General features: G+C 38.2%; 2 protein-coding genes and 1 long non-coding RNA gene across 4 annotated transcripts; 2 read left to right on the forward strand and 1 right to left on the reverse strand.

Annotated features, from left to right (window-relative positions):
- The first annotated feature begins 1,525 nt into the window (after positions 1-1,525).
- On the forward strand, positions 1,526-3,275 carry LOC149044499 (uncharacterized). The gene is made up of 2 exons (XM_089208573.1): positions 1,526-1,978; positions 2,922-3,275. Exons 1-2 carry the CDS (start codon positions 1,657-1,659, stop codon positions 3,152-3,154), a joined length of 555 nt encoding a protein of 184 aa, XP_089064699.1. The 5' UTR covers positions 1,526-1,656; the 3' UTR covers positions 3,155-3,275.
- A 5,707-nt stretch (positions 3,276-8,982) lies between these two features.
- LOC149044500 (uncharacterized) lies at positions 8,983-12,274 on the reverse strand. 2 transcript variants are annotated; one of them, XR_016187364.1, is made up of 3 exons: positions 12,253-12,274; positions 11,346-11,696; positions 8,983-10,124 (listed from the first exon to the last, which is right to left on the reverse strand). It is a non-coding gene; the product is annotated as an uncharacterized LOC149044500 (long non-coding RNA). The 2 variants fall into 2 exon arrangements; XR_016187363.1 differs by lacking the exon at positions 12,253-12,274 and having other exon boundaries at positions 11,346-11,925.
- Positions 12,275-14,381: 2,107 nt separating this feature from the next.
- On the forward strand, positions 14,382-15,811 carry LOC149044501 (protein kinase C-binding protein NELL1-like). The gene is made up of 3 exons (XM_089208574.1): positions 14,382-14,807; positions 15,382-15,498; positions 15,616-15,811. Exons 1-3 carry the CDS (start codon positions 14,495-14,497, stop codon positions 15,735-15,737), a joined length of 552 nt encoding a protein of 183 aa, XP_089064700.1. The 5' UTR covers positions 14,382-14,494; the 3' UTR covers positions 15,738-15,811.
- Positions 15,812-16,642: the final 831 nt, after the last annotated feature.

Raw genomic sequence — 16,642 nt, forward strand, 5'->3', positions numbered from 1 at the left:
CTATTGAGATATTTTAACCACTCCCAAATATCGGCGAAGGAAAGCAAACCTTGCTTGTCTCCTCCAGAAACGGTTTTAAATATCACTTTTTATACATCATGGTACTTCTTAATTATTAATGTTTGGATGAGCTTTTGATTAGTTTCAATACTCCGACCTCGTGTCGCCTTTGATAACTGATTTCTATATTAGCTCGTTATCAGCAAATATCTGAAAGAAAAAAAATTATTGATAATTCATCCGAGAATCTAACTCACCCACCCACTCTCCCACACTCCCTCCCCCGAGGCACAGGGGCAATGATGCTAAAAAAAACCGTTCGCCGTCTCTCACAGTTTTTATCTTCATCACATTAAGGAAAAAAGCTGAAGATTAACTAGGAATGATGTTTTACAATAAAATAAATTTCAAATTGCAACTTTTAGTTTCAAATTTTTGATAATACTTGAGTATTTCTGCAGCTTTCAACGGCCCTCGTTTAAAATTAATGGTACAAATTAATACATTGTATTTGTAATGACCATTGTCTCAAATCCTACCGTCCTACGATGACAACAGCCGGGCTGGTGAGGTGACTATGGGTGAATGGAAGATTGGTGAATACCGAAATTATCGCATAACCTTCAAGGCTGGAAGCTGTTTGGTGATACCTCACATGGGTTAGGTAAGCGCACATTGTTTTGCATTTTTGTTGGATGTCACCTCAATTTTTGACTGCAATTGGGTAAGTGCAGCTGTAGAAAGATATTTAGACGAATCAGCCAAAAAGAAAGAAAATATGGAAGCTGCTAAAAAGTTGTACTAAAGGCGGGAAAACAGCTCACTTTGAATTTTGCAATTTCTTGCCGATAACCGAGAGGCTGACTTCTAACATGAAAATAAAATTTAATTAACTGGATGAATAGACTAAGAGCAGTCCTCCTTATACACATAACTCACCACTCGAGTTGCTTGAAAATCTGTAGAGTTTCAGAATATTTTCCCACTTGCGCTAAAATTCATGTTTGGAAAAGGGGACTTCTTTGAATCTATCAGACATTTTGCCTTCACAGAAGAAAGGGAAATTTTTTTTTTACTTCAAACTGAGAAAAAATTATTTTTGTGATAATAATGAGGATTCTCATCTTTTTCCAGCTACCGACAAAACTGAAGATTCACTAATTATCGTAGAAACTTGGGCTGTTAAGTCTCTTTGTGATGAAAACAGCTCTAAAGATTTGTAACACCTGACAAGCTTTTGGTATGAACATCCGCAAGAAAATTTTAATCTGTCCCAATACTAAGCTTCAAAAGGTCATCGTGAATTCTAGTATGGAAATAAAATTTAATCTTATGACTTATCACGTTACCAGCAACTCCAGAAGGCCAACAGGAGAACAAGCGCATCAGATCTTTCAATTCAATTCGAATTAATTGCAGGTCAAATTTCACCATTCTACAGTAACAATGAAACCATTTATCGCCTTAGCATCTACCTTTTTCAGAGTAGGTAGTCCATCAATTGTTGGCGTTTCGTCATCATGAATGAAAAAAAAATAGCGAGGGAATAGAAATCCTTCCTCGTGATCACTAGTGATTAGTTAACATTCAGAATTTTCCGGTACAAAAAATATCTAATTTCATTTTTGTCCCGACTAGAAATCGTATCGACAACCAATGGCTCGGCTTCATCTCACTTTCTACATCAATGTATTTTTTCTGGTGTCTCATGTTCTCCACTACATCGCCTGCCAACAGTGTGAGACCGACCATTACTCTATTTATCAAAGGATGCTTCAAGGTTACACCTTTAAGGCGTTGAAGATGCAATCAGGTTCCCTGGAATGTAGAAAAGCGTGCCTCGCTGATATCAGATGTCAAAGCTATAACTTCGTGTTCAAAGGGATATGTGAGTTAAATAACAGAACTAAGGAGGCCAGGCCAGAGAATTTTGTTAAAGACCTGGGCAGGTACTACAAACAGAGAGATTTTAAAAGAGGTAAGAAACAAAACGAATTGAAGCATTTCTTTCAAGCTGATGTCAAAGTTGATTTCCCATTCATTAAAGTCTGGATATTATTTCGATTGTAAATAGAATTAAAGAAATGATAAGTTATGAGCTCGGTAAAGAAATGGAGAAAGATGCTTGTCACGAGCGTGAGACGAAGAAAAAATTCTGACGTAATAGACCTCGCTCTCTGTCGGCTAAGTGGTAGAGCATCGGAGCGCGGAATTCGAAGGTCTTAGGATCGATTCCTGATGAGGACTCAGAATTTTTTGTATGTCCCACGCTCGTGACAAGACGAAAAACATCTTTCTCCATTTTGATTGTTCCAGTTGTCACAAGTAGTTAGTAAGAATCGTGTCTTTTTGGTTATTCAGGGTCTTTGCCGTGTAAAAAAGTTTAAAAAAATGTAAAATTTTCGGTAAAACTAGTTACCTGGTCAAACAATAAGAGACGATAAATCTCTCCCACAGGTAACTCCGTTTTCAGACAACAAAATCGGTCGCTGTGACAAAAAACTGAAAAGTATCGGTTCTCTTGGGGAAGATAAGGAAGGACGTATTGTTACCTCGGATGAGTTGCGCCCGAAAAACTAGGATGCGTTTTCTGTTAAAACTCATGGGCATAGAGAACGACGATCTGGCTTCCAAGGCCCTCGTTGCTAATTTCCAGCGGAACAGTTGCTCGAGGCTTAGGTCAAATTCAACATTTAATTTTGACAAATAATTTGCAAGCAAAACAAACGATATAAGGAAAACACCAACCGAGTCACAAGTGATCATGATTCGAACCAAAACCTCGTGATGGCTGATGACCAAAAAGGATCATGAAGCTTACCTTAACAACACCGAAAGACCTTTTCATTTGTAAATTACCCGCAAGAAAACAAATCGAAAACAACTCGTTTATTTAACCAGTCTATCTCGATTTGCCCCAGCTCCTCTCGGATCCATTCGTGAGCTGCCAGCTATATCATGCAAAGAAATCAAGGCGAGCGAGGGAGGACAAGCGATCAGTGGTTATTATTGGTTGGATTTAATCAGATCTGGAGACTCTGTTTTAACTTACTGTGACATGGTAAAAGAAGGTGAGAAAGAAATTAGACCACCTGGGTTCTCGCTCACATTTTTTTTCATCAACATTATATTCTGTTGTTTTCGCTTACCGTAATTTATACTTTGCGCAGGAGCCCTGCTTTGTGATATTTTCCTCCCAATTTTCTTATTTTAGAATTTTTTTTGTACAAATTTCATAGCTGACATATCTTATTCACGTTTTAATTTTTGCAAGTTCAACTTCAGTTATGTTTCAAGTTCTCCCGTTTTTTCGTCCATATCGAGTTCAATTGCTGAAGCTTTTGTAAATGCCTTTAATTTTTCTATTCTTTTTCCTTTTGTATTATATCGTTGCTGTTATCTTTCAATTTGAGTCGCTCGGTAACTCGTCATTAAAAGTTTTTTTTTGTTTTGTTTTTTTTTTTTAAGGAAGCCCAAAATCAAAGCTATATCGTTTGAAACAGTACATTTAATAATAATAATATAATATACAGTATTTATAGAGCGCTAATTCCCAATGGTCCAAAAGCGCTTTACATGATAAAAATAACAAAATCCTAAACCTACAAAACTACATTGTCATTCTATAAAAATTCCCAATGGTCCAAAAGCGTTTTACATAATAAAAAAAAAGAACAAAATCCTAAACCTACAAAACTACAAAACTACATTGTCATCCTATGAAAACATCATCATTCTATACAACATCATAACCAATTTTAAAAAGCCACGTCTTGAGCTTAGATTTAACATTTATCGAGTTGAAACAAATTACAGCTTTTCGCTTTAAAACTTCATTTTCCTATTTATACCCGACAAGCATTAACAGAAACAAGACTGAAGCTCTGTGGGATTCTTATCATGCGCTATATCTTTTGAAAAAGTTGCAGACCAATGCTTCAAACATCTGTGTCAGAACAACGCAACCTGTATAGAAGGTCACGTGAATTACACGTGTGCATGTGATTCATCGGGATGGAGTGGAACCTACTGTGAAAAAGGTAGAATCTGATGGCGTATTGCTAAATCTTGACACTGTTATCAATTACATACACCACTGTTTTTTCTTCCCTTCATTGTCTTAATAGACGTCGACGAATGCGTAGACAACCCCACTGTCTGCCATATTAACGCCGTTTGCCTAAATACTAAAGGATCCTACATCTGCAGTTGTAAACCAGGATTTCAAGGAGACGAGAAAAACAATTGCAAAGGTGAGAGAACCTTCGTAAATATGAGATCTGTAAAATGAAAATGTATTTTTTTTTCCTTTGACATAGAGTCTTCAGTGGAAAAGAATCTTATTTATCCAAATTGGCAGCTCGTGGGATACTTTTAATCGTAGTAATTGTGTTAATCGTACCGTTAATCGTAAATAAACTTAATCGTTAAAATTTTCCTGTCAAACATTGAGGACAAAATTTTAATCGTTAGCCGTAAAATTAAAGTCATCATCAGGTGTATAAATGTGTGCCGGAGAGTTAACGTTGTTATGGAAGTCCAACCAAATACTTATGGATAACTTTTTGAGATTAGCAATACTTCTGGTCGCCTCTTCCCGCAGCAACCGCAAGGAGCTCCAGCTGAATGGTCCTCTAGGCTCGTGTGCAGGCTTTACCTTGTCCAGGTCTAGCAGCACTGATTTAAAATGACTTTTCTGCTTCTTGGTTTATTTTTGTTTTGTTGTAAGAGGCTATCATCTCTATCTGTAATCATAAGAGTTGTTACTATGTGAGTTGCAGTAATATTTGGGAATTTATCCCTGTTATTCAAGAAATCAACGAGTGCGCAGACGGATCTCACAATTGCCATAGAGACGCCACTTGCCAGAATACTGTAGGCGGTTATAAGTGCACCTGTAGGTCAGAATACATTGGCAATGGACTGACCTGCAAGCCTAGAGGTGGGTATCGATAGCTGCAACAATAACAACAACAACAGCAACAAATATGTTTATTTTTACTCTTTCCTGTCCTGCCTACGCTTAATTACAAAACCGATGAAATTGAAATCAGAGTGTTGGCTGCCAGGAATAACCATAAGGGCTAGCGAAAGAGTAGTATCGAGAGAATGCCGAATATCTCTCACCTACAGCTCACAACAAGCTCGTGTAACTTTATATAGTGGAACCTCGATTCAACGAAGTGCCTGGGAAACTGATTCGTTATATCGAGGCTTCGTGATATCGAGGTTCTTTCCAATACATTTTACTGCAACTTTAGCAGGGCTAAAGAGTATCGTTCGTTATTCCGAGGACTTCGTTATATAGAGGTTCGTGAAAGCGAGGTTCCACTGTATATTACTATTTATATATTAAATAGTTAAGAATATACGAAAGTCATATATATTGTTATGAATTTGTCTCCCTCCCAACATAACTCGGTTGGTGGCATTCGATTCGATGGTTACTTAGGTTTGAATCTAGTCGAAGCTTGTTTTTTATCAGAATTCTTTTTAGCTATTGTCAAAATTGCAGACCATTTGTGAGGATCATTTCTTTGCTCGAGTTTCATATGCAGGTCAATTGAAATTTTCTTATACATCATTCGAGCTCTTGTCCAGCGATACTTGTGTAAGAAATCTTCGCTTGCGCTGGAGAAATTGTGGAAAATGCAAATTTTAAAATATTAGATTATCTTGTTCCAAATTGTTTGCCTGTTTTTTTTTCTTGTTCAGAATGTATTAACTACGCAGTTATTTTTGGTAGTAAAAGGAAAAGAACTTATAAATCAAAACAGCCATATTTGGACGACGGTGACCTGAATAGCTGGTACCGTTTCCAAGGGCAGGCAGGTACAAAAATGGCCACTTCATGTGTGCCTTTCAAAAGGTGCGGTGGACTGAGACCCAGCTGGCTCAAAGGTGGTCATCCTAGCAAAGAAGATGGAAGGGTGAACAGGAGGGTTTATTTCCGCTCGTTTAATAATTGTGAAGAAGTATTCAACGTCGTTAAAGTTAGAAACTGTGGTCCTTTCTTTGTCTACTTTATACGCGGGACAGCACCAGGAACGTCAAATCCCGAACGTTACTGTGGTTCCGATTAAAATCAAATAGTTATTTTGGGTAACCTGTGCCACGAACGCACGCTTACCATTATCGGATGGTGGGGAGGGAGGAAGAGGGGACCTATTTTTAGTATTAATCGCCTCCAAGACAAGATGCCACGACTCATTTTCTCGGTGCCACTAAAGGCGAGAAATTAAAAAGTTTTTATTTTGTGGACTTCAAATCGGGTAAAAATTGTATCATCGGGAGTAAGAGACCGGTCATTAAGATTTTTTTGGTTGTGTCATCATAAAATTTACATGATCTCCCCTAAGTCTCTGTAATGTACTTATGATCCCCTTAACTGGCAGTTAATTGACAGTCCATGTCCAATAGTCCCCCCTTTAGAAGCTGTCGGCGACGAATGACCACCCCCCCCATCCCCCTCCCATCCCCCTTGAAAACCATGTCATTCCACTCAAAAATAAATTATCCACCGCCCCCCCTTAGGCGACAAATAATGACCGCAGGAACTGGTTGTATTCTGCCAATCACGATTATGAGCGCAATTTTCTTTTTAAAAAGAAATACAGCCCAAGTACGGAACCGATCAGAACGATGGAATTTACCTCAGGATTACCTTACCATATAACTATGATGTATATATGTATAGTATCGCGATATAGGAAGGCAAACATTTATCAAATTTTTTCCGAAGTGAATCATTTCCTTAGCATATACCTCACATGTTGAATAACTAGTGAACAAAAAATCACTTCATTTTCGGTAATAGAGTCTCGCCATATGGTCCGAAATTAAAATAGCGAAAATATCCATCAGAAGCGGAATTTCAGTTGCAATGTCAGGAAAGAAAGTCCACGAAAAAACGAAACAAAGGTCAATAACAATGGTCAATCAAGACAAATCATATTTAATTGTATTGTAACTCATAAAGCTGTAGGGAAGTTTGCTTAAACCCTTTACATCCTATCATCAGTATGTACATTCTCCATACTGTTCTCTATACATTTCCATGGTGCTGACAAAGAGAATTTGTTTAACAATCAAGAGTCTCTTTAGTTGGTGATCATTTCCTTTATTCCCGTGACCCCCATGTTTGATTCAGGGTGATATTGTAAGGAGAAATTAGATGCTAGTCACTCTTCAGCTAGGGTCAAAGGGTTTAAAATGAATAGCAGTAATGAGTGAAGGTAAATCAACGAAACTCATAGACACTGCATTCAGAAGGTTACTCAGCACATAGGCTTCGTCCAGCATGAATTGCATACAAGAAATGAATTCTATAATTAAAAGAACTTGATTTGTAAATACCTTAATCATGAGAGGACGGATATGGCTTTTACTGCAAGTATCATCTCCCGCAGCGTTATTTCCCCGGGTCTGCTGGGAATGTGTGAAAGCATGTCAAACTGTAGGGGATCAACTTATCATCGCTAGTTATTGGGGTCCTGGTTAGTGTTGTAATGCGACTCCATAACCTTTCAAACTATAGAGATCAATGTGTCATCGCTCGTGAATGGAGTCCTGGTTAATTTTATGAATGTCGTAATATGATTCTTTAATCTTAACAAAAGACTCCATTCTTTTGCATGTTGTCCTGTTGTCTTAACTGGCTTTTCTACGACATATTTGTGGGTATGCAGCCATACCGTATGGTGAATAACTAAAAGCGCTTTCCAGTAGCCTGTTGGTAAACGGCTTTCTCTCAGATCTTCACGGTCAATTGATTTCGTGGGCGTATCGAAATATCGAGCCAGACACCCTTAATGCATGCGTACTTGTCTTCAATTATTCTGTCAAAAATACCATTTACATTTCGACCATGTCTAATCAGCACGACTTATTTAATATGAGAGGAACTAGCACTGTGAGAAATGTTAACTTGTAGAGGTGAGTCAGTGGAGTTACGGTTATCCTCCCACCTTTAGATTTTTAGCGCGAACATAGCTTACATACACGGATACACAGGATAGGTACGAGATGAGAGATGAATATACAAAAATGTTTCAGGGATGAGGCCTTCTGTGCCACTTGGCGCGAAGAAGTTAGGTGAAGGTGAAGTTGCCACAATGAAACTTAATAATTGAAAGAAAATGTTAACTAACATACCTTGGTTTTTCAATCATTAATTTTAAGAGAAGGCTTTGGCTTTGGCTTGTGAAAATGCTTGCAAATAGATCATAAATTTTAGAAAAAGGGAAAAGTCTCTGCTTAAACTCAAAACCTAAATGCTGACTCCTAGGTTCAAGCTGTCAGTGTCCTAATACAAAGTTTTTTGAGCCACAGCATCCTTGTTTTATTCCTAAGTTAATTTTTGGCCTTTGCCAGTGGACTGCAAGAGTTATTGTTACAATAGCAAACAGAAACTGGCCAAAAGATGAGTCATCTTGGCAGTCCTGTTGATAAAAGATGTGACATCTTCACAACAGGAATACTGATGTGCTAAAGTAACAATGGAAACAGAATGTTATCTTGCATACGCCTAATTCTATATTCTTGATTATTTTCTTCTTCCTTTCTTTCCCAATATTTCAACTACAAGAAGGCTTAGGCTCAAATAATTTATTATACCATTTTTGCCCACATTTATGTCATTCTAGATCTCACAGTGAACACTAATGTAATAGGGAACACAGTTGTGTGGCAGATGATAATGATCAAATGAATAAGTCTACTGAATTCATTTAAAAGTACTATGTTTACACACTAGATGGACAGTACCATTGACACGGATAAGTCTCAAAACAGGTCAAAGCCTATCATTTGGTCAGATAGAAACACACCCAAACTACTGTGTCATGCACCAGGTCTGTTAGTAAGAGCTATTCTTCAGGGTTCTGATATTCAAAATTACACCAGAGTTAAGATAGTGTGCACTTATTTCTAAGAACTCAGAAAACAACACACCAGAACAGATGGGTTCTCAAGGCAACCCACCCAGTTTTAACTTTGTTTATTTACTTTTAGATATGTAAACAAGTTATACTTGGTTTTACTTCCAATTGGTCAAGAAATTGGCATTAATGTCTAACAATGGAAAGCCAATATGATGATAATTAGTTATTATTACAGAAAACTATACCATAAAATTTGACACTGAGTTACTGAAAACAACTCATACTTCATAATATGGGATTAACACAAACATGCTGGTACACATTTTGCAATTTATTTTCCAATTGTATACCTGGCCATCCATCCAACATTGTGGCCTTTCTGTGCTGCTGGAACTGTTTTTGTGATAAATTTTTTTTGTTTTTAATTTACTGTGGTGTGACTTTCCCTAATCCCACTGCTAACTGTGGAAGAGGGCAGACTAATACAGAGGGTTTCCACCAGCAGCCTACATGCAGTTTTCTTTTTGTTTGATATAAATAGCATAATAATAACATAATTCGTCATAAATAGCTCCTTAGATAACTGAAAGAATATTGCCAATTTCAGCAGTTCATAACATTTGGGTATTACACATAATCTGTAAAAATCATGTTCTTTGTTTCACTCTGCCTGTCTCATATAAAACCAAACTTCAGAAGTTAGGTTCTGGGACCCAGAGCCACCATCTTGGATTACATATTAACATTGTTTGATTTGAGACCACAATGAAGAAAGCCTTTGGAGTGAATGTGAGCTAGAGCATCTGTGATATCATGACAAATGATCAGCCAGTCTTTGCTTGTCAGTGAACTGTTAACTTTCTCTAATATACCATTGGATTCTTTGCAATACAATAGTTTACTGACTGTTGCGGATGTATTTTCTTCCGCTTTGAACTCCATCACTAGAGATATAGGCTCTCTTTCAAGCTGGATTCCTATTATTGCAGGAATGTTTTTGTGTGTGAGAGTCTACATGATTTGTGCCTCCTTTACCATCTCTTTAGTGCTTTGCATCAGACATTGTTTTTCTACCACAAGAACGTTTAATCTTTTGAAAGATTTTAAAATGCACCGGCCATATGAACCCTGTCCTAGTATTAATTCCTTTTCACTGATTGGTTGAAGCTCAGATGGATCAATTAAATTAACAGTGGCAAATTTGCTACTGGGTGGTCCTGATTTTGTATTCCTGTCTCTAATCTGGAATAAAGTAATAAACAGAGGAAAAGTGAAGCTGGTCAGCTTAATAAGCTTCACATGCTAGATTGTGTAATAAGTGGTAATAGGACTGAGTAGTCTTTGGTCTGTAATCATATGAGTGATAACAAAATCAGACGACTGCATAGTGGAAGTACAATTTGTCTATCACGAGTGTGATTACAGACCGAAACGAATGACACAAAGTCCTTTTACCAATTAATCATAAAAATTACAATTTCCAAATTAAAAAGAACACTTAAATATTGTCATTGCTCAAGGGAAACCAATTCTCTGTTTCAAAGAAAGCCCCAATTTAGGAATCTGTACACTGTTTCTATGGTGATTGAAACCAAGGTTGTGATTGATTGATTTAAACCACAACTTTGAATGTGATTGGTTGACTTAAACTACAACTTTGAATGTATTTGGCTTATTGAACTGTCCAACAACACCTTGGCAAGTGAATTAGTGGAAAATAGGAGTTTTTAAAACTAATCACAATCGAAGAAATTGTAATTCCTATGTTAATAGATTTATTGATAAACTTTATCCCTTTCATATAATACAAACAGAACTTTCCAAGATTCCCTGACTATAAGGTACTGACCTATCCATGATAAAAATAAAATTTCCCTGATGAAATGGATACAAAATGTCCAGTCTCCTCTTCTTCATTAAAACATTGCTGAGATCATCTGAAATATTTCTTCCAGCATGGTATGAAACTCAGTGGTGTAAAAACTTTAATTTCCCTGACTTTTCCCTGACCTTGAAATTTCTATCCCTGGCCATTTTTTGATCCGTGGTAACCTTGGTAGGGCAAGATCAACACTACATGGCAAGATGGAAGGGAAAATGCTCAAAGCTCAATGACTGACCTTTTCAGACGAAAGTTTAGCCTGTCTGCTTGGCAAACAGAAATGAATGAATTCCCGCTAAATCATTTCAGAATGAGGCAATTTCGGATTCCTTGCCTTATTTTACGAAAATGATTGTAGTTTTTTTTTCATTTCATCATAAAAAGGAGAAGAATTTTGAGGGCTACACTCTCCCCTCCCCCTATGAGTTTATGTTGAAGTCAACCCCAGGACGTTTTGTACAATGCAAGACAATGCTAGTTTGATTACGTTCAGCGTCAGTTCGGTGATATCGTTTTTTGTAACCAACTGCTCATTTTCTGATATCTATTTTATTCTATTTTGACGCTAACCGAGTACCTACCTTGGTTTTGTCCAGGGTCTTTTTATTCTGTTCGACTAATGCTTTCCATTTGCTATAATACATTCGCGCCAAGAATATGCATCTCTTTCCTTTTGTGTTCTCATTTCTCTGTTCTCCCTTTCCCTAGCTGTCCTTGACAATCGTTCACGTTTCCTCCTTTGATTTCGCATGCTGCGTTTTTTTTCGATTGTACTTTCCCGAGATCGTCGTGGCATGATTACTTTGCCAAGCACGCGCCAAGCGCGCGCTTTTTGTTGGCGATCGTCTTCGGTACTCGATTCCCTGTGGCTGAGTTTGTGCCCGCGTTTCCATACTGATATAATGTTGTAGAAAATTCTAGTGGACAGCGGCCTATCTCAACGGGATAAAACGATAAAAATTAACCGGAAAGCTTTGTTCGCAGTGAATGTACAACTACGAAGAATTAATGTGGATGAAACAGGGTACAAGGTTTATGCAAGGACTACCAGAAAAAAAAAAGCAGTTGAAATCCTCCAAGTATAAAGTTTTTTTAAATGTAAAATGCATTTTCCACGCGTTTCAATATCACCCGACCTGTCACAGACTTCTGATCAGATTTATTTATTATTCCCTCATCGGTAGTAGTATATCCTGTGCCAATTAAGTAAGTGAAAGTCATGTTTACTGACAAAGTTTGACAAGCGATGACGTGTCATTGATGCCTAACATTCCCTCATGGGAAAATTGAGACATGTATAGGTCTGTTGGTGTTCTGGTTCACTTTCAGTTAAACGACATTTCTGTCACAAAGTGACGAGATTATGACGCCTTGCGGTAAGCATATTGAAGCAACCTGGAGCGCTACCAGATACTCCAGAAAAAAAGCCCATACAAAGCCTTAGAAAAGTTTTCTAAGGCTTTGTATGGGACAACGGGAGGTACTTACAGTGCACGCGTTTTCCGTCCTGTCATGGAAATAAATCAAAAGCTTTACAATTATGCTTTCCTTTAATCTTTAAGATATACACCGAAAGAAAAATAGGTTTTTAACAATTTGTAAAAAATTAATCAGTATTATAAGAACTGCATGGTTTATAGACTGTTGGCGTTTATAACAATAAAGAGAAAACCAAATAATTACTTCTTCAAGCACAGGCGGCCCAAGCTCCAGTTGTGAGATGATCATCTTGCGCAATAACAGTCATGGCGGAATTATAAGAGTTTGTATGGGAATATTTACGACCGCTCTAAGGTATAAAATAATACGTCAAATTCTCTAAAAAAATACCTCACCTTACTTTCACAGCGTATCGCTTGTTATATGACCGCTTACTTTGATGAAAAGAACGCATTTTAGCGAGTTGTCCATTTCGAGGTTTTCAACGTTCATAAGAAAAGCCCAAGGCTGAACACTCCATTTCCGAACGCCTGTTCCGAGAAGCGAAAAATCCAAGCTCAAAATGACCGGGCGCCCACAAATCCAACGCAGAATCCAAGCACATATCCTGTAGTTTCATTCCAATTCACTAAAAACTCAATCTTCCCCGTGCAACCGACACTAAGTCGCAGTTTGCTTCAAAAATTTCCAGTTTAGAGGTTTCTAACAGCCCGCAGCCACATCAACCTTGACACGCGACCGTTGAAAACCAGCTCGGTAACCCTACCTCCTTTTCAAACTGAGCTTTGCCGGGGACCATACCGTCAGTTATCGTCAATAAATTGTTTTAGAACCACGGGTCCCCTCAGTAGAAATCGATCAAGAGGCTATTGTTTCGATCGGCCAATCGAATTCGCCTCCGGAAATGTTTACAAATTCAAAATAATTTACAGGCATAGTTGCAAACCGCACAGCTGATCTCGTAAATCTCGATAATTTCCTTTCAATTTCAAAAAGAAAAAATGTCCTCGGTAAAAAATAGTCTATTCCACGGTTGCAGCAGGGACGTAATCAATTCGAACTCGTATCTGAAATGGAAATCGTGGTAAATATTGTTGCTGGATATCCGTGCGGACGAAACGAAATAACAGTTGTCTTGTTAGCAACATTAAACTAAGTATGTCCAGATAGAGCTAAATTGAATACTGGAACAAATCCTTCCAAGGTTTTCCTCTGACTCCGAAAATAATCATTGGCCGATTGGCCGATCGAAACAATAGCCTCTTGATCGATTTCTACTGAGGGGACCCGTGGTTCTAAAACAATTTATAGACGATAACTGACGGTATGGTCCCCGGCGAGGCTCAGTTCAAAAAGGAGGTAGGGTTACCGAGCTGGTTTTCAACGGTCGTGTGTCAAGGTTGATGTGGCCGCGGGCTGTTAGAAACCTCTAAACTGGAAATTTTTGAAGCAAACTGCGACTTAGTGTCGGTTGCACGGGGAAGATTGAGTTTTTAGTGAATTCTAATGAAACTACAGTATATGTGCTTGGATTCTGCGTTGGATTTGTGGGCGCCCGATCATTTTGAGCTTGGATTTTTCGCTTCTCGGATCAGGCGTTCGGAAATGGAGTGTTCAGCCTTGGGCTTTTCTTATGTACGTTGAAAACCTCGAAATAAACAACTTGCTTAAATGGGCTCTTTTCATCAAAGTAAGCGGTCAGATAACAAGCGACACACTGTGGAAGTAAGGTGAGGTCTTTTTTTTTTGAGAATTTGACGTATTTTTTATTCCTTAGAGCGGTCGTAAATATGCCCATACAAACTCTTATAATTCTGTCATGACTGTTATTGCGCAAGATGATCATCTCACAGCTGGAGCTTGGGCCGCCTGTGCTTCAAGTGGCATAACATTTTTAACATTTTGGTAGCCTCTGCACCGCAGAAGTCAGTAATTAACAATCACAAAAAAGCGTATTCTACTGAGGCAAATTCATGTCTCCTTTTAAACTGAATAACGTGGCTCGGTAGAAAATAAACAGGTGCAATTGGAATAAGTTCTTATCAGCCAAGATTTTGTGACAATACAAACATATTCCCAAAAGTTCAAATTTCCAATTTATAATCTCGTCTATAATGAAAAACGAAAACCTCGTTACAAATAATTAACACCCTTATCAAATTCTTGATTTGGCTTAATGACCAGCTGGAGTTAAAGATAAGTTTTTTTCTGTTTTACTCTGCTTGTTGCATCACATAATACCGACATTTGGGGAGTTATCTTGATGGAGTAAACTTTACAAAAAAACCCAATGAATCGCCAAGAAAATCTTATCATCTACATGCTGTTTATGGGGTCTTTGATGTTGCAAAGAATTGTAAGCCAGCATTGCAAAGGCGACATTTACTCTAATTATCAAATGATGCTCAAAGGCCACACGTACAAGACTATTAAAGTTCGACGAGGTTCGCTTGACTGCAGACAAGCCTGTCTCGCTGACACCAGATGCCGAAGCTACAACGTGCTCTTTTTCCAACAGATATGTGAGTTAACTGACAGTACCAAAGAAGCCAGCCCAGATGATTTTGTGCAGGATAACGAAAGATATCACATGGCAAAAAGTGGTAAGAATCCATGACTCTTATTGTGAATGGTACGAGAAGAATGAAACAATTGCGGGACTTATATGGAAAATTCAGTGTGCGGGGAGAATGTACATTTTGCAGGATTGCGTAACCTTTCTTCAAATAAATCAGTGCAGAAGTAATGATAACCAGTACATGATCTTTTAAAAATCTTGATTGTTTGCAAAGGCTTGATTCACTCATCAATTCTATATTTTTGGCGTGATTGTTTTGTTAAATTTTTTTTGAATGATTTTGAGATCAGTTTGCGATTAATTTTTCTTTGTCATGTAATCGTCGTTTTAATCTGAAATATGATCTTACTGTAGATTTATTCTCACTAAGGGGTAAAATGATATGTGCGGGTGGGGAGACTGGGGAGATTGCCTTAATGTGGTGATTTTGGCGTTTCGGTAGTTAATATGAGATCTTTTAATTAAACTGTTAACAATCAGGCCTGGTTAACAGTTAGATGCTTATTGAATGTCAGCAGACAGGAACCTGCTATAAAAGCTAAACTTGGCGGACAGCAGAAGGGAAACTAATTGCCGAATTATTTTTATTGTATTTCTAGTATTAGAAGATTTCTGCATAAAACATCGATGTCAAAACAATGCCACATGCCTGAACGGAAAAGTGAACTATACGTGTGTGTGCAATTCATCGAGATGGACGGGAACCTACTGTGAAGGTAAAACTCAACTAGCTTAGCATATTAAAGCGCGAGAGAAAGTGTTCTGATTTAGTTTACTTTCATTTATCCGAGTTCTTCTGTGCTGTATTACCACGTGTGAATCTTGTACCTTAGATATGGATGAATGCGCCGCAGGGTTTCATAACTGCCACAGAGACGCGATCTGTGAAAACACCGCAGGGTCGTTTAGATGCAAGTGCAAGCCAGGCTTCGACTGCACCCACGAAGGCAAGTAAAAGTAATAGTACCGGTCAGAGCTTACTTAAAAGAACCGCATCTGTGGATAAATAAAAACTGCGGAAGAATGGAATCTAAACTCGATAAACAACCGCTGTTCGGGAGATTTTGGGCAAAAGGGACTGGACCCTAGAGAGCGGTGAAAAAGTCTCAGACATCTTTTGCTTTTCGCGCCGGTGATTGGCGCTGCTAATCTGGTAACTTGTTTCTTTGTCCCAGAGGTGGTAAGACGAATAAAATCTTTCTTAATAAGCAAAATATTTTTTTATTAGAATGTCTCCACTATGTGACATTGCAAAACGCTGATAGAAAAGCAACATACGTTGCCTCTCAACAACCGTTCTTGTGTGACTATGACCTCGACGCAATGTGGTATCGTTTCGAAGGAGCAGCGGGAACAAAGATGCCTACCACATGTGTAGGACCCAGCAGCTGCGGTGCTACCAGACCACTGTTGAAGACGGCAGAGTCAACCGGGAAGTTTGCTTCAGGAGTTGGTACGAATGTTGTAAATATACAAAGTCGATTATGGTGAGAAACTGCAGTTCTTTTTATGTTTACCATCTGGATGGCATAGCGACCAACTGTTCCGAAGCCTACTGCGCTACTGACTGAGTCTTACCTGGGATTTCTGCGGCAACCATCTCTTCTGAAGTGTTCTGCACTTGAGACTGAGCTATATTTGGGTTTCCTGTGGTGCCAACTTTACTGGACTGAACAGCACGACTGTTTATAATTCGTGTAATTTAAACCGGGTCTTAATTGCATAGTAATACCCGTCCATGTTTTGCAAGACTTTTCTGAAAAGAAAGTCGTTTAATGATTGCTAAGTTTTTGCAGCTTAGTACAGCGGAACTTCGATGTGATGAAATGCCAAGGGACTGGGGAAATTGGTTCGTTATAT

Source organism: Pocillopora damicornis, chromosome 6, assembly GCF_964200805.1.
Source record: "Pocillopora damicornis chromosome 6, jaPocDami1.2, whole genome shotgun sequence".
NCBI lineage: Eukaryota > Metazoa > Cnidaria > Anthozoa > Scleractinia > Pocilloporidae > Pocillopora > Pocillopora damicornis.

Excerpts from the sequence above, each read along its gene's own strand:
- LOC149044499 (XM_089208573.1), top strand. The coding sequence starts at position 1,657 with ATGGCTCGGCTTCATCTCACTTTCTACATCAATGTATTTTTTCTGGTG. Across the intron at positions 1,979-2,921 it reads ACAGAGAGATTTTAAAAGAG|CTCCTCTCGGATCCATTCGT; the intron begins GTAAGAAACAAA and ends GATTTGCCCCAG.
- LOC149044501 (XM_089208574.1), top strand. The coding sequence starts at position 14,495 with ATGAATCGCCAAGAAAATCTTATCATCTACATGCTGTTTATGGGGTCT. Across the intron at positions 14,808-15,381 it reads ATATCACATGGCAAAAAGTG|TATTAGAAGATTTCTGCATA; the intron begins GTAAGAATCCAT and ends TTGTATTTCTAG. Across the intron at positions 15,499-15,615 it reads GACGGGAACCTACTGTGAAG|ATATGGATGAATGCGCCGCA; the intron begins GTAAAACTCAAC and ends CTTGTACCTTAG.